General features: G+C 42.1%; 2 protein-coding genes across 3 annotated transcripts in view; one reads left to right on the forward strand and one right to left on the reverse strand.

Annotated features, from left to right (window-relative positions):
• The window catches only part of ATP6V1H (ATPase H+ transporting V1 subunit H), a 33,093-nt gene extending 17,389 nt beyond the window's left edge, over positions 1-15,704 (reverse strand). The window contains exons 1-7 of the mRNA XM_081204844.1: positions 15,563-15,704; positions 12,255-12,378; positions 9,374-9,476; positions 7,035-7,124; positions 4,233-4,346; positions 1,848-1,952; positions 889-930 (exon numbers count right to left, since the gene is read on the reverse strand). Of these exons, the coding sequence (XP_081060970.1) occupies positions 889-930; positions 1,848-1,952; positions 4,233-4,346; positions 7,035-7,124; positions 9,374-9,476; positions 12,255-12,358 (558 nt within the window). The 5' untranslated portion in view covers positions 12,359-12,378; positions 15,563-15,704. The remainder of the gene's footprint in view (positions 1-888; positions 931-1,847; positions 1,953-4,232; positions 4,347-7,034; positions 7,125-9,373; positions 9,477-12,254; positions 12,379-15,562) is intronic.
• Positions 15,705-15,725: 21 nt separating this feature from the next.
• The window catches only part of RGS20 (regulator of G protein signaling 20), a 48,035-nt gene continuing 42,611 nt past the window's right edge, over positions 15,726-21,149 (forward strand). For both annotated transcript variants that reach the window (XM_081205179.1, XM_081205174.1), the window contains exon 1: positions 15,726-15,808. The gene's annotated coding sequence lies outside the window, so the exon portion shown is untranslated. The remainder of the gene's footprint in view (positions 15,809-21,149) is intronic.

Here is a 21,149-nt window from a genome sequence, read left to right on the forward strand (position 1 = left end):
GAAAACAATCATGCCATAAACATCTGGCCCTCCAGATGTTGCTGGATTATAAATCACATCTGACTGGGGTTGATGAAGTTGGAATCCAGCAACATCTGGGAGGACCACAAGCTCCTCATTCCAGCCGTAAATGATCGAGGAGCTGGCTGCAGAGATTTACAAGACAGAGAGATCCTGGGAAGAAACCTCAAACTCAGAAGCTAGTTGGATTTGATATATTATTCAAAGTCTCTATTGCTTTATTGGCCAGAGAGTCAAAGGACCTTGGGAAGCTAAAGCCTATTGCCCAGCCTCCCAGGAAGAACATCACAGCATGGGGAAGACCAAACTATTGGTCAGCGATGGAATAGCTGCATGGATCTTTCCCTCCCAGAAAATATATTCTGCTCCAAGTGCCAGTTACCCCAGGACTGTAGAATCAAAGCGAAGCATGCTCTGGCCCCATCCATCAGCCAGAAAACTAAGGGCTGTTGAATTGTGGGTTGGTTTGCAAGTCCCAGTGAATTCTGAGTTTATGGGTATCACCCATTGTTTGTAAACTGCCTTGAAAGTACAAGTCTTCTACATTAATATATTTGGAAAATACATTTCAATCCCGGTTACTGCACGAACCTTCCTCGCATCAGTGTCCCACAAGAAACAATACTCTGGGCTGGATCCAGACAAACAGTGCAAGCCTAACGATGTCTATGCAGAAGTAAGTCCTATGAAGTCCACGGGGCACACTCCGAGATATATGGAGTTAGGACTGCAGTTTAAGTTAGTCATGCTTTAGTTCCTTTGAAATCAACGGGACATGGTAGTCGGGGCCAACTTCTCCCACTAATTTGAGTGCTTCTAGCCCACTTTATCAAGAGAAAGATTAACAAATTATGCACAGATACTTACATCGGTTCCAGGATCGTTAGCACTACCACTGCTGCGTAGTTTCTAGCATGGAAAGGAGAAAGTTACATTTAAAGATTCGCAACAAGGCAGCCCTTATGGACAAATCTACACATATAGCCTAATGAGAGAGAGATCTACATATATTTATTTTCCTACGCCTGACTGAATTGGAAATAAATTTCCGACCATCCCCTAAATATTGCTCACAAGTGTGGCAGTTAGTCACACATCTGGGCTGACTCCTATTCTGCTTCCAAATGGTTGGCCATGGCACATTTGCTCCCACTATCCAAAAGGGGAAGTACTTTATTCTCTTTCAGCACTTCCCACATTTGACTCAGAGCATAGCCACAAAGTACCAACATTTCAAGCCAAGTAATTAGCATTTTCTGTACATTGCTACGCTTCAGTACATGTAGATATTCTGCACATTTGAAGTATTTAATCCTCTTACATTAATGAACTTGAAAAATGCTTAATTGGCCAAGTGTTTCAATAAAATATGTGTATTTTAAGTAATAGGGAATTTAGCTCTGTCAATATATATCTGGTACCACACAAAGCAGCCAAAATATATCCTGCCCCAAGAGCCTGGCCACTGTAATACACACTGTAGGGAAAAGTTCCAATAGCTTAGTACGTACAATTCCCCACTGCAGCTACACACACTACTACTCACAAAAATCAGGTAAAGGACATTATTCAGATTTAAATGCATTTACTGATTTGAATTTAAGGGCTCATTGGGGCTTGCACAGGAGAAGTTTGTCGTGCAGTATGAGCTTATATCATTATTAAATACAAGTAGTTGAATTTGTAGATCTGCCAAATATACCTGTTTATAAACACTGCAATATCAGTAGATCCCAACCTGGTGACTTCCAAGTGTTTGGCAGTACAACTATCATCATCCCCAGCTGTTGGCCAAGGGGAGCTGCACTAGACTGTAATATAATTACCTGCGAACTAAGCTGGGTCTTTATCCAATTGAAATAATAATTTAAATCGCTGCCTTCCATCAGTTCTCTTCCCCAAGCTGCTAGCTTGGCAATAATTCTGGCTGCCTGAAAGAAAGTGCAGAAAGCATAAACTCAGACACATATTATCATAGATTTTGCAATAACATCATCAACGGATACAGCAGAGGAGCCATTGTTCAGCGGTAGCAAATACACCTTGCATGTAGAAGGTCCTGTGTTCAACTTCCTACATCTCAAAGCAGAGATGGGAAAGACTCTTCTGAAACACTAGAGAACCACTGGCAGTCAATGTCAAGACAGTACTAAGCTAGGGATGCAGGTGGCGCTGTGCTCTAAACCACTGAGCCTCTTGGGCTTGCCTATCAGAAGGTCGGCGTTTTGAATCCCTGCGACAGGGTGAGCTCCCAGCTCCTGCCAGCCTAGCAGTTCAAAAGCACGCCAGCGCAAGTAGATAAATAGGTACTGCTGCGGTGGGAAGGTAAACAGTGTTTCCATGTGCTCTGGTTTCCGTCATGGTGCTCTGTTGCGCCAGAAGTGGTTTAGTCATGCTGGCCACATGACCCAGAAAGCTGTCTGTGGACAAAGACTGGCTCCCTTAGCCTGAAAACGAGACGAGCGCCACAACCCGATATTCGCTTTTGCCTGGACTTAACCATCCAGGGGTCCTTTACCTTTTACCTTTTTACCAGCAGTCTGACTCTGTATAAGGCAGTTTTCTATGTTCCTAAATATTACCGTATTTTTCGCCCCATAGGACGCACCAGCCCATAGGACGCACCTAGTTTTTTGGGGGGGAAATAAAGGGGGGAAATTATTTTTCCCCCCCCAGGCGTGGGGCTGGGTCGGGGGAAGCCGGAGCTTCCCCAGCCCCCAGAACAGGATGCTCTCCACAAGCCGTGGGAGCCCCCCCCCACACACACACAGCTTGCGCAGAGCTACTCGAAGCCTGGGCGCAACTGCTCAGCGCACCCAGGCTTCGGGATGCAGGCAGCTCTCCGCAAGCCGTGGGAGCCCAGCGGGAACTCCAGCGGGCTCCCAAGGCTTGCGGATAGCTTCCTGAAGCCTGGAGAGCGAGAGGGGTCGGTGCGCACCGACCCCTCTTGCTCTCCAGGCTTCAGCGAACGCCTGCATTCGCCCCACAGGACGCACACACATTTCCCCTTCATTTTTGGAGGGGGAAAAGTGCGTCCTATAGGATGGAAAATACAGTAATACCTTTTAAACAGGAGCGTTACAATCCAAGAACCTTAGCTGCATCCAAGGAAGAGGGCTGCACTTCACAAACACTTATGCCATAGTAAATTTGTTAGTCTTTAAGAGCCACTAGACTCTTGTGACAAGACAATCAAATAGCATAACCCCTCTACCACATCATCTCTCTTACTAATCCGGCTGGTTCAAGATCTTTACTGATAATAATACAGTGGTACCTCAGGTTAAGTACTTAATTCGTTCCAGAGGTCTGTTCTTAACCTGACACTGTTCTTAACCTGAAGCACCACTTTAGCTAATGGGGCCTCCTGCTGCTGCCGCACCACCGGAGCACGATTTCTGTTCTCATCCTGAAGCAAAGTTCTTAACTTGAACCACTATTTCTGGATAAAAAAATTCCTTCCAGTAGCACCTTAAAGTTGGTCTTTAAGGTGCTACTGGAAGGAATTTTTTTATTTTGACTATGGCAGACCAACACGGCTACCTATCTGTCACTATTTCTGGGTTAGCAGAGTCTGTAACCTGAAGCGTATGTAACCTGAAGCCTATGTAACCCGAGGTACCACTGTATATGGCTGTCTTAAAATGTACTTAATTGCTGGTTTTTGATTAGCTAAACATTTGGAGCCTCTTGCCAACCTGAGGAGCAACAGCATAAAAGAGAGGCATGAAAAGGGGCATTAGAAGAAAAGGCTAGCAGTTTAAAAAGAAAGAAAACCTAGTCATTAGTTTATATTTATGAACTGTCCCATTCTAAAGGTTTGGGGAAAGAGAGAGGCTGAGCATTACAGCTAAATCTAATAATGTTCATATAAAACTAAGTCCTTTACCCCGGTCCTGTTTAAATCAACACTTCAAACAAGGTGACACTGATGGGTCATACAGCACGTCCATATTGTGCTCTGCCTTGGTCTCTGAAAATTTTATAGTCAGATAATGCAGGAATACTGCTAGGAATGCCTTCCTTCCATGGAAAACTTAAATACCATACTTTAAATAAAGCTGTTGTGTTGTTAATGGACAATTTATATAACCCTTAATTATAAAGTGCTGACAGGACATTGATATTGAAGGTCTAATAAATCTGTCCTAAGTTTTGCAACCAAAGGTCCCCTCTCAAACCCAGGCTATTTGACTGAGCTGAAAGCTTACCATGTGCACAGTGAAAAGATCTTGACGATTCAACATTGGAAGGAAATAGGACCATGCAGTGTTCTTGCCTCGTTTTGCATAGTCAAAGAAAATACTAACACGTTGGTGATTTTCCTGCAAGCAGCATAAATGGAAAGGAAACACAGTTAGAAAACAGACGGAGACAGTTTTATCCTTGGGTCACTTGGAGATCAGCTGAGATTCTTGATGCTTAATTTTATAAACATAGTTGAAACATAGTTCTATATAAACATAGTTCTATTCTGTATGGATTGTTTTCACTTGCATACGTACATTATATTTTTTAAAGAATAATTTTTATTAAGTTTTCAATTTTACATTTCAAAATAATCATTTTACAAACTTTAAAATATTCATTGACTTCCCTTCTCCTTCCATGGTTCATTTTACATATTATACATTCCTGCATATTTTACTATAACCATTCAAATCAGTTTTCCACTTTTAGATCCATCAAAAATGATTTACTCTGTTGAATTTATCTTAGTGCTGCCAGCGTTCTCAACTGTATACAGTTATTTTCCAAAAATTCAATAAATGTTTTCCACTCTTTTAAAAATATATGTTCTTCTTGCTCTCTTATTCTGTGTGTTAAATCTGCAAGTTCTGCATATTCTGTCAACTTAAGTTGCCAGTGCTCTTTAGTTGGGACCTCACTCACTTTCCATTTTGGGGCTAACAAAACACAGGCAGCAGTTGTTGCATACATAAATAACCTTTTCTAACACCTAGAAATTTATGTCTGGGTTATTCCCAGCAAACAGGACTAGGGTGTGTGTTTTTTTTGGGGGGGGGAGTAGTTTTAAACATTTTTTTCAATTCATTATCAATCATTTCCCAATATACTTTTACCTTTTTACATGTCCACCACATGTGAAAAAAAGGTTCCCTCCGCTTCTTTACACTTCCAACATGTATCTGATTCTGTTTTATAAATCTTAGCCAACCTACTCAGAGTTAAATACCACCTATGAAACATTTTCAAATAATTCTCTTTCAGTGAATAACATGCAGTAAATTTCAGGTCACTTTCCCAAAGTTTCTTCCAGAGATTAAGATCTATATTGTGTCCTATATCTATTGCCCAGTGTGCCACTGAAGCTTTAACAAGCTCATCTTTTCTTTCCCATTCCAATAAAAACTATACATTTTAGACAGAAGTTTATTCTTATTTTGTAAGAGTTCTTTTTCAAGTTGTGAGCTTTGGTCCAGAAATCCATTCTTTCTATCTAATTTAAACATGTTGTATATCTGGTGGTATTGCAACCAACCCATAAGTTGGCTCCTTAAGTTTCCCACTGATTTCATTTTGGGGTCATCCCCCCCTGTAAGTCACCCTTTGTCTGCCAATGCATATGTACATTGTTGTTGAAGCTGCTTCACGAACAGACTTCTGTTGAAAAGTGGTCTTTAAATGTTGTAAGCAAACAAAACTAGATGCTGGACTAGATGGATCGTCGTTTGATTTTGCAAGCCAATTCTTTGTTCCCCCTGCTTTGGAGAGGATTCATGCTTCTGGCAGGAGATTTGAGGCCCCTACCTGTTCTGACTCATTATGATTCTTTCACACTCAGTTTAAACTTTTCAGGTGGTATGCTTGCCCAGAATATCAGCACAATGTGTTAATTTAAAAGTAATTTGGTACAGCAGCCCAAGATCTGCCTGTAAGTGCACTTAAGAGATGCTGCCTGAGCTTGTATAATAACCATGCTTCGTGCTAAGCATGTCTTATTTTAAAAATGTAATTGCTACAAATCTAAAATATTAGAACACATTAAGGTAATTTTGCACTATTCAGAACAAAATGTATTGTTAAAAAAAAAATCAAGGAGGTCATCGGGCCGATAAAAGATTTGTTGCCAAGCAGACAGAACTGGCTTGCACATGTACATGGAAATCAAAGACGTTATGCATATGTCCAGTGAGAAATGCTTTGCATATTTCATGCAAAATGTATTTTTCTTACTTCCTTTGAAGGGGAGAAACCCATCAGCAAATATACAGCATACTTGTGACAATAGCATCACCACCAACCACAGCTTTCCTGACCACATGTACCACAATGTTTTATTATCCTGCTACTCCCCTCTTTACAGAGGCAATCAAAGCAACTAACAGAATTCAAGAAATAGACAGAATTAAAATATTAATCCACATAATGAATATCATAAACAAATAACTACGGACAGCCTAAGAAAAGCCTTAGAGTGTCAACAGACAAACTTAAAACAGCAATAAGATGAAAAGTTACTCCCCTAATATTTGACTGTTCAAGATAAAATGGGTAAGTGGGCTCATTATTTATATTTGATTAATGATGATCTTATACAATTTACGCTATATGCAATGGATAAAGTGCTGTTCTGTAGGATGTAGTCGGGAATGTTAATGAAAATAAATGCACATCTCTGTGGGGGTTCTTTATTTTTGAAAAAGGTTAACTGGTTCATCTATTAATGGTTTTAGCCACACTTGTTCCAAGCTGTAAATGCAAAATTACTAACTGTATCAAAGGTACTTTCCACAAAGTACGGAGTGTAGGCAGAACCTAGCAGATGTTGATCACAGAAAGCTTATTCCACAAGGCATTGCTGCTCGGCCACCGCTGATCATTTCAGCAGATAAAGCACACAAGCTCCACTAAAATCACTAAAGGCCACTTGGTGCATAGGCTCTAGCCTTGCAAACCAATTTAAAGTGGGCAGCAAGCAGAAAGCTGTCTGCACTGAAATAAGATACCCACAAGCACTGGAAATGGGGGGGGGAAACCAATTAACTTACCTGCAGCATATCATCCACCATTGTTAAAATGTACTGAACCGTTTGTTCCTTGGAGATGTGAGTCATGAGGTTTATGAACGTTTTAGCGCACTAGGGAGGAAAGAAGTAATCCAAAGAAAGTTAGACTTATTCGCAAGTGTTTTCATTCTTATTTTCATTTGGCAATTTTGCAAGCACAGCCTGTGTGAGGAACACTGAAACAATCCAAAGTTGCTTCACTGTAATAAACACAAGTATTGGGAAACTCCTCCCCAGCCTACTACTATTGCACCGGCTACATTCATTTAATCAACAGTCCAAACAGAATTTGGCAATGGGTTCTTGACTGTTTCCTCTAGAATATAAAGGTATGCTGTGTTTAATGCATGCCCTGCGGACACAAGGCCACAGATTAAGAGAGCAAGACACAATCCCATAAAATAAAGCAGGTGGTAATAACCTTTGTCCTTCCAGCTGTTGCTAAATGGTATCTCCCATAATCCCTGTCCATTGATCATGCTTGCTAGGGCTGATGGGAGTTTTAGTTCAGTAGCGTCAGGAGGACAAAAAGCTCCCCACACCTGAAGTTAACATCTACTATGGTTTCTAACAGGCACAAAGGGGAGACAATGATGAAGACATTTATGTATGCTGAGCCTCACTAACTTCAACAAAAATGTGCAAAACTGCCCGTTATACTTTTCGAAATTAACTAATATGGGAGTGGGGGAGATTGATTTTGTTCCTAGTCTGAATAGGAGAAGAGCGCTCCAACAAAGGGTTGCCCTATGTCCGGAATTTCCCAGACATGTCCTGTTTTTGGGGGGGAGCAGTATGCCCCTCCAGGCGGAATTTGGCACTGTACTTGAAATGTCCGGGTTTTGGGGGAAGGGGTGTTTATTGGGGGAGGGGTTGGAGGGACACATGTATGACACCGAAGTGTGGAAGAGGGCAGGCACTGTCCGGGAAGGTCATTTTCAAAATATGGCAACCCTATCCAACAACAATTACTGCATTAAGAGGAGTACTTATACAATGTGTGCCTATACTTTAACAAGCAACTTTTAAATAATATTTACAATGGCTGTAGACAGAGATGTACAAGTGTCAGTATACTCATGCAAGAAGGTTTTTGAGTTGTTTCCTTCTCACTGCAGCCCCAACTTCCCCCAAAGCTGCTCTGCAAAGCCAAGGCACCCTCCGGAACAGTATGGGGTGGGGCAGAGAAAGAAGAGAGTTGCAAGAAAGGAGGCGGCAAATTGCCAGGCAAGGCTGGGAAACTCTGCCTGAAACCCTGCAGAGCTGTTGCCAGTCAGTGTAGACAACAGTGATCCAGATGGACCAATGTTGCGGCTCAGTATAAGGCAGCCTCCTGTTGTCCTATGTAATTACACTCCTTCTCCAGCTACAACCCAGTACTCTATGGCACCCTAAGTCACATTCTCTAAGCACCAAGTGAAATTCACACTAGCATGCAAACAGCAAGCAGTTCAACTACACTTTTGGATTTGTTGCACAAAAAAATCTGACTGCAATAGCAGAACCCATAAAATGCTCAAAAAGAGGACTGCATATTCAAACAGCGGTCTAAGGCATTCTGACATGACTTATGGACTCGGGTGAAACTTCCATGATTTATTCTGCCTTGGGCAAAGCACACCTGGAATACTGTGTCCAATTCTGGGCACAACAATTTAAGAAGGATGTTGACAAGCTGGAACATGTGCAGAGGAGGGCAATCAAGATGATTAACAGTTGAAGGAGTTGTCTATGTTTAGCCTGGAAAAGAGGAGACTGAGAGGAGATATGATAGCCATCTTCATATATCTCAAGGGCTTTCATATGGCAGAGGGAATAAGCTTGATTTCTCCTGCACTGGAGGGTAGGACTCGAACCAATGCCTTCAAGTTACAAGACAGGAGATTCCAACTAAACATTGGGGAAACTTTCCAACAGTATGAGCTAATTGACCATGGAACGGTCTCCCTCAGGAAGTGGTGGACTCTCCTTCCTTGGAGGTTTTTCAGCAGAGGTTGGTTGGCCATCTGCCATGGATGCTTTAGTCGAGATTCCTGCATTGCAGGGGGTTGGACTAGATGACCCTGGGGGTCCCTTTCAACTCTACAATTCTGGCTTGAATTATTTATGCTTCTTGTCATCATACTCAGTGATAGAAAGAAAGTGTAGAAGGCATACGGTTAATTCACCAGGACATTTTCACAAATGATCTATGAGGAAAGCTGGCACAGAAGCAGAAATATAGATGACAAACTTTTAAAACCAGAATGCCAAAGACAAAACAACCACATACATTGGCTGTTCCTAGAACAGGAGGTTGCCACAAAGAGATACTGGGTTACCTGGTTGCCTTCATTTTTAATCAATTCTTGTTTCTCTTCTGGGCTCCTTTTCTGCTCAAATCTTTGAATAAATTCACAGTCTTCTGCTGAAATCATCTGCCCTCTAGCAAGGAAAACAAAGCTTTAAGGACTTCCTGTGCTATCATTGTTTTACCGCTTGTAGATTTAACAGAATATATCCTGCTGTTCAAAAAAAATTTCCCGAGGTGCTAATGTAATAATTTCCTACAGTGACTTGTTTAGTGAGCACACTTCCCTTTCCAAACATATTAAATAAATTTGGAGCATGTACTGTGTTTAGCCCAAGAGCATGGATGCTGTCCAAAGCCATTATCTTGCAAGGAAAAGGGCAGTGAAGACCCCAGTGTATCTTTGATGATTCAAAAGCTTCTATGGAGCCAAGGCTAATGGAATTTTTGACTTTTTTTCCCTTGAAGCAGTAAACCCCAACTCCATGCCTAATCATAAACTGCTTTTGAAAGGTCTACAGTGGTACCTCTTGTTACAAACTTAATTGGTTCCGAAGGTCCATTCTTAAGCTGAAACCGTTCTTATCCTGAGACACGCTTCCACTAATGGGGCCTCCAGCACGTGATTTCTGTTCACATCCTGGGGCAAAGTTCGCAACCAGGAGAGCTACTTCCGGGTTAGCGGAGCTCGTAACCTGAAGCATTCGTAACCAGAAGCGTTTGTAACCAGAGGTAACATTATACTTAGTTTCAAAAGAACTTAAGAACAGGCCTGTTGGATCAGGACAAATACTCTTGTACAGTCTACAAGAACAGCATAAAGTTGACCATGTTTTGAGTAAACTGTTTTCAAGTCTTTATACCCTTGGTTCTAATTTGGAAGCTCCAGCTAATGTAGACTGCAGCAGCCAGATTACTTTTCACCCTTGCTGGTTAAGAATACTTGACACCATTGTTAAAACAGCTGCAATGGCTGCCCATCTGCTACTGAGCCTAGTTCAGGGTTCACGTATTGATTTACAACTTGAATCCAGGATACGTCAGGGATCTCCTGAAACTTTATATCCCAGCTTGATCGCCAAGATCATCTACAGGACCATCTTTGGTCATTCCCTGAGTTCGTGTGGCTCATCTGACAACAATGAGAAACTGAGCCTTTACTTTCCACCAGTCCTGTGGGAAATCCTGCCAAATAGTTCAGTGGGCACCTTCTGTGCCAGCTTTTAAACGCCTGCTGAAAACCTTTCGGTTCCAGAAGGCCTATGCAGGCAGTTAAGAGTACATCGTCCACAATGGTCAATTGATGTGTGTTTTTAATTTCTTTTTTGCTCTTAACTTGTTCTTAAATGTTATTGTTTCATTTTATGTTTATACATTGTTGCAAACCACTGCAGAATTTTTTTTTATGATACAGTGATATATAAACATTTTTATAAATAAATAAATTATTCAGTGTATTTCTATGTAACATTAACACATATTGGGTAAACCACAGGAAATCATCTATTGATTGTGAATTTCAATGTACTGTACAGTGGTACCTCGGGTTAAGTAATTAATTCGTTCCAGACGTCCGTTCTTAACCTGAAACTGTTCTTAACCTAAAGCACCACTTTAGCTAATGGGTCCTGCTGCTGCCGCTGGAGCACGATTTCTGTTCTCATCCTGAAGCAAAGTTCTTAACCCAAGGTAATATTTCTGGGTTAGCGGAGTCTGTAACATGAAGCGTATGTAACATGAAATGTATGTAACCCGAGCTACTACTGTACTATTTTACCTTCCCTTAAATTTAGAGTTAATTAGCAGACTGCTTAGAAAAGATCATCAAGCCCAAAGAAAAAAGCCTTATTAAAAATATATGTTTTTAAATTCCAAGATAATATTCATTCCTACCATTTCAGAATAGTAACTAATCCTGGACACTGGTAACAATAAATAAATAAAGATTCTTAGACAGCAGTCCTACATCTTTTGGTTCCCCAACACCCTGACAACTTTCCAATGACAGACCAACATAATTCCAAGGCCATGAGGAAAAACAGCTGCTGATTAGGGATAAAAAACATGTCCTAAGTGATGTTATTCATTTTTTTTTAAAAAAAAAGTCCTCTTGCAGTCAGTCAGTGACACAGTAACTTGTGATTAAGTTTTCCTTTCAATTATAGATTTTCCTTGCAAGAAGTGTAGTTCTTCTGTTCACATAAAGTAGTAACAGTCATTATTTTATTTTTTTGCAATATTAAATTTGATCAGGCTGTAATCTCATTACTATTATTGTACAATATAATACTGTTCGAATTCTGTAATTATTTCGTCACACAGTGCCTGGTGAATATTAGGTGTTTGCTTTCCTGTGAATTTCACTGGTATTGTTTGTGAATTAATGAATCAAATGGGGGGGGGGATTGTAAGTGTATGTGTCCTCAACTATTTAGACATTCCAGCCCACCCTTTGACCTGGCAATGTTCTTTTGTGCTAGTTAAATTCTTCTTTGTGATCTCTATTTATCTCTTCTACAAACCAACATGCACTTATGAGCAATGGAGCTGTAGGAGGCCTTTTTGTGTGTAGTTAATTATGTAGTTAAACGGCAGAAAGCAATCTTAAGGATAGTGGAATTCCTCAACAAATTGGCATTTTAAAACCTGGATTTTGCCAGACTTCTGAAAAAGTTTAAGAAAATTGTTAGGAAAAAATGTTTCTATCAATCATATCCATTCATGGAACCCTACCCTTATTTGTTTTAACGAAATGTCATTTCTGGTAATAACAGTTAATTTTCACTAACTCAGTATTTTTCCAGTTCTCCTAACAGCATGCAAGACCTTCCAAAAGCATAAAAACTGTAACTAGTTTAGAAGCCTAGAGATATATGCTCCTTCTGGGAACCTGTGCCCAGATACTAACTTACTGGAGATATGACTGCCAATTCACTTTGTTGGCCCGAACCTCAGCAGCTTTGGCAGCAATGATATTGGTGGGGACAGCAGCATCTACAGCACCCCGGATATCCATTTTTATCTTGATGTCAAAGCCTGTTAAGAAAATAAAGGCTGCTATCAGTTTACATTGAACAAAGTGATTTCAAGAGTTCGAAATTGTGTTTATAAAGCTGCTAAACCTACGAGAAGTGACTATAGTTCATCCAAAAGTTTAAACCCCACTAACTTCAAATAAGAATTAAGAATGTACTTAACTTTTTAACATTGAAATTAATGAGGCTTACAAGTCTGTACATTCCACGGGATTGTTCCAGGTGCATACCATTTGCATACCATATTATTTGCTTATTTTCTACAGTTGCTCATTGAAGCCTATTCTGCATACACCTCAATTTTCCAGGCATTATATATTATGCTATCCTGACTGTACACTGATTTGGAATCAAACATCCTCTAACAATTTTCTTTTTAAGTCCAAGGCCCACATAGTTGCAGAAGTATTACAGTAATATATACAACATGATCAGCTTTGAAAAGATTTCCATGCAATACATAAAGCAGTTTTGAATAAAACAGAACTATAATCCTACAATTCCCTTACCTGTATGATATAGGAGACGGCAGGCAGAGACCACCCCCTCCCACAACAAGGTATTAATCCGCTCCCTGGCCCAGCCAGCTGCCCCCTCTCTGCTAGTTTTTTATCAGCCAGGATGGGTGGGAGCAGGGGTCCAGAGTACAAGCAGGCGTTCTGACCAATCCAAGCACCTTGTCAATGTCCTCAAGCCTTAACCAACTGAAGGCCAAAACAACAGGACTAGACAGTGCTCTGGACACCCCTTAAGGGTTATCTGCTGTAATAGTGGAATCAAGATCCCAGTGGATGTAAGTGATGTTTTGCAAACAAGTCACAACAAGCTGCCATCAGGTCTATCACCTCCTTTGGGCCAGACTGTAAAAGGCCCTGCATTACCAGGAAAAGCTCTCTTGTACAGCACAATGAGGATGCAATGGAAAGCCTAAATCTCAACAGGAAGTGATCTGCCCCGACAAGGAAGTAATGTCAATATCAGATCACCTTCTTCCTGCTCAGCCAAGAAAGCAGGGACCAGAGTGTGACCTTCCACAAGCATTGGGACAGCCCCGTGGTCGTCATGGCAGCCATGAAGTCCTGATCCACCCTAGAGCTGACAGCTTCAACTTGGATGTTGAAGTCCCCCAACACCAGCAATCTGGGAGTCCTCAGCATCACCTCCAAGATCAGCTCTATCAGTTCTGCCAGGGAGAGCGCTGGGCAACGAGACAGACAGTAAACCAGAAGAATCCCTAAGCCCAAAGTCAGGAACACATATACTCTAAATTCACACACACACACACACACACACACACACCTCGACAGACAGCCTGGAGAGAAAGAGTGTTCTCACTTCTCACATTCTATCAGCTCTGGCTCAGGGCAATCCCCCCCACCCCCCGAGGTAGCAGCTACTTTGTGGAACACTCTACTTAGAAAAGTTTGTTCACCTCTATTTCTTGAACAATTATTCCAACCAAGCTAATACAATTAATTCAAAAAATCCTCCCAGTGGGATATAGCTCCTCTGATGCTGGGTATTTTTTTATTATTATTGTATTAGGATGGGGTGGGGCTTATCACACTTTTATATTTACTTTGATACTGCTAATTCATTTTAGAAAAGTAGTAAGTAAATAAATCAACAACAACGCAAGAAAAAATGTGCAGAATGCCCTTTCATTTATCATAAACTATTCAGTATTATGTGACATGGGCATTGTTCCAAAAAGGATCTGCACATTTGAGATTGTAGATTTGTTGCCAAATAAAGTTCAGGCTGCTAACAAAACTCAGTTTCATTTTTGAGACAAACAGTTTCTGGTTCAGGCAGCAAGTAATTTTGCCCAGCAGCTAAGGATTAACTTGATTTCTACTTCCTGTGACCTATAACCAATGTCACTTCCCCTTTCCAGCTAAGGGGTAACTTTTCAATTTTTCAACCCTATACAACCCTTTCTAGCTGTAAGCACAAGTTCAAGCATGAACAAGATTATGCTGCATGAACAAGATTGCACTGCACATCATCCTAAAGTGATACTTTTTTCTTTTCTTTTTACAGAATGTAAGTATAGTTTGAATACCAGAATGTATGACCTTCACCACTTCTGCTTTCTACTTTCTTAGGGGGTGTCTGGCCTAGTCCAGTTCTGATGCCAAAACAAGCTGCCTGAGTTTTTAATGCATTAAATCATTGTTAGGGCAGAACTCTCCATAAACATCAGATAACTCAGCCTGACTGAACCTGTTCAAACTTCATCAGGACCATTTGCCTACACACAAAAACCATATAAACTGTTTCCTCCCTTCCACTGGAAACATGCAATGACTGTTATTGGATGAAACATTTCCTTCTGCCCTCTGCGTTAGTGTCAACAAGATCAAGTCTTACCTCAGATGAAGGAAGTTGAACAACCATTTTTCATTCTAGCATACAACCTAAGTGCACCTATATGTACTCCAAAAGTCATTAGCAGTACCAAGATACTGGTTTGATTACAAGGAGCACAAACATTTAACGAAGTGGTGAGAGAAAACCTAATGGTTCAGTAAGCTCAAGGACAGCAAGATTCAGAAAAACAAAGCTCTTATAGAAAGACTGAAATAACTAGACAATTCCCATCCCGAGATCAGAGTGGCCCTGTGCTGTTTTGCTTTTTTAAAATATGCACAGCAGCATCTCCATCTTGGCACTTATTTTAGTCTCCTTTCTGCACCACTTAAAGAACATCTAGCCCAATAGCTGAGAGTGCAGCAGAGCAATCAAATTCATGGATTCCAAGACTAGCAAAGGCTGGGATTAGCCACAACAGTAAGGGGGTTAAAAGCCAGAACCTCAGTAATGCCTCCCAAGAACCAGAAGCCTGGAGATAATAGAGAACCACCCTGCTCTGCTTGTGACCTTCCCTGCGGCATCGAGATAATCACTCGCCGCTTAAACAGATGTTGGGAATCCGCAAGAGCTTTCCTAGCTGAGAGTATTGTGCGTGCAGCGGGTACGTGGGTAACTCGGGAGGCGAGAACGGGGCGGCCTTCCGTGAGTTCCAGCTGAGTCTCCAGGGCAGCGCGCAGCTTCCTTGCCAGCGATGCTCGCCCGAAGGCAAGCGGGCGCAGCGCCTGTCCCTTCCCGGTGCCCACCAGCCCCACCCCGAGGCCTTCCGCTCCAGCCCCTGTCCCTCTCCCGGGGCTGCAGGCCTCACTTACCTCCTTCGCTTCGTAGGCCGGCGACGAAGTCCCCGGAATCCGCAGGGGCAACGGGTGACCCGGACTCAGCAGCTAGGCAGAAGAGGGACAGCCGAGGCTCACGATCATGTGACTGCGCTCAGCTGACAACAACAGCGGCCGAGATAGGACGGCGCTACGGGTCCCCGGAAAGCTCCGTTCGCGAAGCGGGAAATGTTGGCCAAAAGAGGAGGCGGGGGACGCAGCGAGGGCGAGCGTGCTGGGCCGGTACGTTAGAACGCTGTGTAGACGCAACTTTTATTTCCAGCGTCACAGGACGCTTTTCTTTTTATTTTCTAACGTTATTGGAGGGTTAATGGGAGAGTTTTAAGAGAGCATGTGCAGGCAGCTGTGATAAAACAATCATATAGCCTGGTCCGTGGCAAGTTCAGTAACGCAATGACCTCCAATGCACTCGCCCTCCCCGCAGCGCGCGCACGTACACAAACATAGAACTTTGATCATCTGCACAAGTTCCAGCTTGTCCATATCCTTATTAAATTGTGGTGCCCGGAACTGGACATTCCAAGTGTGGTCTGACCAAGGCAGAAGAGTGGTACTGTTACTTCCCTTGATCTGTTACTGTTACTTCTGTTGATGCAGCCTAGAAGAACATTAGCTTATTTTGCTGTTGCTGCATCACACTGTTGACTCGCGTTCATCTTGTGGTCTATTAAGGCCCCTAGATCCTTTTCACGTGTACTACTGACAAGCCAGGGGTCCCCCATCTTATATTTGTGCAGCTGCTTAAAACCTGACATTTTTTCCTAGTGAAATTCATTTTGTTAGTTTGGGTCTTGTTCTCCCATCTTTTAAGGTCATCTTGAATCCCAAGAATTCTGCGGCAGACAGAAATGGGAGCTGCTCCTCCCATTTTGGTATCCTCTGCAAATTTGATGAGCACCCCCTCAATTCCTTCTTCCAAGTCATTTATAAAGACGTTGAACAATAGCAAGCATCTCACTTGTCACTTTTTTTCTCCATCAGTGAGTACTCTTTGGGTTTTGGTCAGTCAACCAGCTAAAAATCCACCCAACAGTTACATTGTTCAGACCACATTTTACCAGCTTCTCTGCAAGAAGATCACGGGGGACTTTGTCAAAAAGCCTTTCTGAAATCAAGATATACTACATCCCCAGCATTCCCCTGATTCACCAAGCTTGTAATTCTATCAAAAAAGAAATGAGATTCGTCTGGCATGACTTGTTTTTAAGAAACCCATTCTGGGTTGTAGTAATCACAGCATTCTTTTCTGAGTGCTCATATACAGATATGTTCTAGGACCTTTCCTGGTACAGTGGTACCTCGGGTTACAGACACTTCAGGTTACAGACTCTGCTAACCCAGAAATAGTACCTCGGGTTAAGAACTTTGCTTCAGGATGAGAACAGAAATTGTGTGGTGGCAGCACTGCGGCAGCGGGAGGCCCCATTAGCTAAAGTGGTGCTTCAGGTTAAGAACAGTTTCAGGTTAAGAACGGACCTCCAGAATGAATTAAGTTCTTAACCCGAGGTACCACTGTATTGACATCAAGCTAACTGGTTGGTAGTTACTTGGGTCTTTTCCCCCTTTTGGAAGATGGGGACAACATTTACCTGTCTCCAATCTGCAGGGACCTCACCTGTTGTCAAAGAATTCTCAAAGGTTATAGACAGTGGCTCTGAGATTACATCCGCAAACTCCTGTAGTCAGTGTTTTTCTGGGGGGACGCAGGGGTACGCATACCCCTAAACATTTTGTGAATCTAAGTTTGGCCTCATTAAGAGGCATATTTCAATATGAGTAGGAATAATAATAATAATAATAGTAATAATAATAATAATAATAATAATAATAATAATAATAATAATAATTATTATTATTATTATTATTATTATTATTATTATTATTATTATTATTATTAATTTATACCCCGCCCTTCTGGCTGGGTTTCCCCAGCCACTCTGGGCAGCTCCCAATCAAATGTTAAAAACACAATACAGCATTAAACATTAAAAACTTCCCTAAACAGGGCTGCCTTCAGATGTCTTTTAAAAGTAGGATACAGTGGTACCTCGGGTTAAGAACATACGGTAATTCGTTCTGGAGGTCCATTCTTAACCTGAAACTGTTCCTAACCTGAAGTACCACTTTAGCTAATGGGGCCTCTTGCTGCTGCTGCTGCTGCGCCGCTGCACGATTTCTGTTCTCATCCTGAAGCAAAGTTCTTAACCCAAGGTAATATTTCTGGGTTAGCGGAGTCTGTAACCTGACGCATATGTAACCTGAAGCATATTTAACCCGAGGTACCACTGTAGTTGCTTATTTCCTTTACATCTGGTGGGAGGGCATTCCACAGGGCAGGTGCCACTACCGAGAAGGCCTTCTGCCTGGTTCCCTGTAACCTCACTTCTTGCAGTGAGGGAACCGCCAGAAGGCCCTCGGTGCTGGATCTCAGTGTCTGGGCTGAATGATGGGTGTGGAGACGCTCCTTCAGGTATACAGGACCAAGGCCATTTAGAGCTTTAAAGGTCAGCACCAACACTTTGAATTGTGTTTGGAAATATACAGGGAGCCAATGCAGATCTCTCAGGATGGGTGTTATATGGTCTCGGCGGCCACTCCCAGTCACCAGTCTAGCTGCCGCATTCTGGATTAATTGCAGTTTCCGAGTCACCTTCAAAGGTAGCCCCACATAGAGTGCATTGCAGTAGTCCAAGCAGGAGATAACCAGAGCATGCACCACTCTGGCGAGACAGACTATGGGCAGGTAGGGTCTCAGACTGCGTACCAGATGGAGCTGGTAGACAGCTGCCCTGGACACAGAATTGACCTGCACCTCCATGGAAAGCTGTGAGTCCAAAATGACTCCCAGGTTTCACACCTGCTCCTTCAGGGGCACAGTTGCCCCATTCAGGACCAGGGAGTCCCCCACACCTGCCCCCCAAAAACAGTACTTCTGCCTTGTCAGGATTCAACCTCAATCTGCTAGCCGCCATCCATCCTCCAACCGCCTCCAGGCACTCACACAGGACCTTCACCGCCTTCACTGGTTCTGATTTAAAAGAGAGGTAGAGCTGTGTATCATCTGCATACTGAGTAGGAAAATGAGAGTACCCCCAAACATTTTTTTAAGAAAAAAGCCACTGCCTTTAGTACCTTTGGATACAGCTCATCAGGCCTTGGAGATTTTAAATCTTTTAAAATAGCTAGATGTTCCCTTACCACCTCTTTTCATAACTTGGAAAATATTTCCTAATATTTGATATACTGTATGAAGAATTCAAATTCATCTTGCTTGTTTCCCATACTCTGTGCAAAGTGGTTGCAAGAAAGGAGAGAGTAGGACACACAGAATGCGGAATGCAGTTGAATATGAAAGCAGGGACATGAAAGGGTCTGCAGAATAGGAGGGAATGGTGGTTTCATAATTGGACAGAAGTTGAAAAGGGAGCTTAGTAATGAGGAGAAAGATGCAGAAGGTTGCCATGGCTTGTGTGCAAGGGGGAGGAGAGAAGGCATGAGCGTGGGGGTAAAGGTGAAAATAGGTGCACTGTGGGGCTGCAGAACAGAAGAGAGAAATGGCATCAGAAATGGAGTTGGAAAGAGGAAAAGTGCGTTTAGCAGTTGCATAAAGTAGGAAGGAGAACTCCTAGAGGGTTAGTATGGGGGGATACTTGGTAAGGGTGGTGATGAGATGACAATTCAGCCACATGGGTGGGGAATAAATAATGAAATTGTTATTACAGTGGAACCTTGGTTCTCAAACGGGTTAGTTGACTAACAAATCGACTCCCAAACACTGAAAACCCGGAAGTGTTCCGGTTTTCGAACGTTTTTCAGAAGCCGAGCTTCTGATGTGGCTGTTGGCTATTGTTTCTGGGGCACCTGCACCCGCAAATTGATTTTTAAACATTTTGGAAGTCAAACGGACTTCTGGAACGGATTAAGTTCAAGAACCAAGATAGCACTGCATTATTATTATAGCTGTGCATCCCATTATTTCAAGTAATAATAATAATAACAATCCCTCTTGTGCATTTTGGAAAGTAAATGTTCAGAAATTGAAATCAAAGGCCCACTATACACAAAGAGCTCGCTCTCTGTTTCTCTGGATTGCACCTAATTCAGTGAGACTAATGGCCAGGTACAGGGTTGCGATTAGGCAGAGTATCAGTCTTCTAATGACATATTTCAGTTATATGTAATGTAAACCAACGGCACACCTTCCGGTGGGAACTGCTAACATGGAACAAAACTCAATAATATGATAATTTTTTATTATTATTACAGCAAAAGCAAAACTTCAAATACTTTCACCAAACACAAATTGCAATTTAATGAGATGAAACAATATTCCGTATTTCCTGATGTATGCCTTCATATGTTTTCATTTGATTACAGTATATGACAAAACATCAACAGTTCTCAAGCTTTGTTTTGGTGCTGTAGCTGGAGGTGTTTTACTTCCTGGAAAGACAATCACTTGGGTTGTCTGGCTTGCTAAACCTACTGCCACTAAATTCCAATTGCACACATGGTTCTTTCCTGTGTGCACATGTTCTTCCACATCACTTCCTCCCATGTATGTTATTGGGGGATAGACAGGGCCTTGAGGCGAATCCCCACGTGCAACTGATCTGCTTGTGCAAACAAGACTTCCCTTTCATCTCCACTCTTGCAGCCAGCTGTTCAGTCTCCGAATCTGTTCCAGGAAGTTGGCGGCCCTCTAGAGCAAAGTATGGGGAGAAGGCTGAAAAGGAGAGGAAGGGCAAGACTGGTCACTTTTGCTGGTGTGATCTTGGATCTCACCCAGAATGTATAAAATAACTTGGGGTCAGCCCATCTAACTGTTAGTACCCACCCTTCATGGTGTTAAGGGTGCCAACAGACTTGTCTTATGCAAGGATGTGGAACTTGTGGCTCTCCAGGAGTCACTAAACTACAGCTCCCACCATCCTTGACCCAATGGCATGCTGGCTTGGAGCCCAACAATATTTGGTAGGCCACAGGGTAGCCTGTCTCTCTCTCTTTGGTCTAAGTCCAACACAACCCCCACACTACCATGCAGCCTCCTGTACAACATAATACATAAAAACGCACCAGATATATAAATCACTCTCAAAAGCTGAGCTAACAGGGATTTTGTTCCTCAAAACATAATGTCTGTGCTGCTGTAATTAGATTATAGCAAGCACAGAACAGAGCGAAACCAAAGGGCACCAATTTGTCACAAATATAATTATGAAAGTATTGCTGACAGACTAAAGTGGTCATATCATTAACAGGTTCTAATGAATGAATCCATTATGACAATTTAACCTGGTTTTCATTCTCTAGTCTTCTGCTCCCACCTTTAGGCAGAATGGATGATGGATACATATAATTTAAATGGTGTGGTTTAATGCAACCGGTTAATCAGGTCTTATTTGTAGAGAGAGAGAAAAATTATTTCTGTGCTATTTAAGCTAGGATCAAAGACCTATTAATAAGCTACCTGAAGTTTCTCAGTGTTCACTTATATCGCTAAAGTCACATTTTCATTTAGACAGGAAGGATTAGTTAAATCAGTTGGCTACTCTGTGATTGA

Source organism: Podarcis bocagei (genome assembly GCF_964188305.1).
Source record: "Podarcis bocagei genome assembly, chromosome: 8".
Lineage (NCBI taxonomy): Eukaryota > Metazoa > Chordata > Lepidosauria > Squamata > Lacertidae > Podarcis > Podarcis bocagei.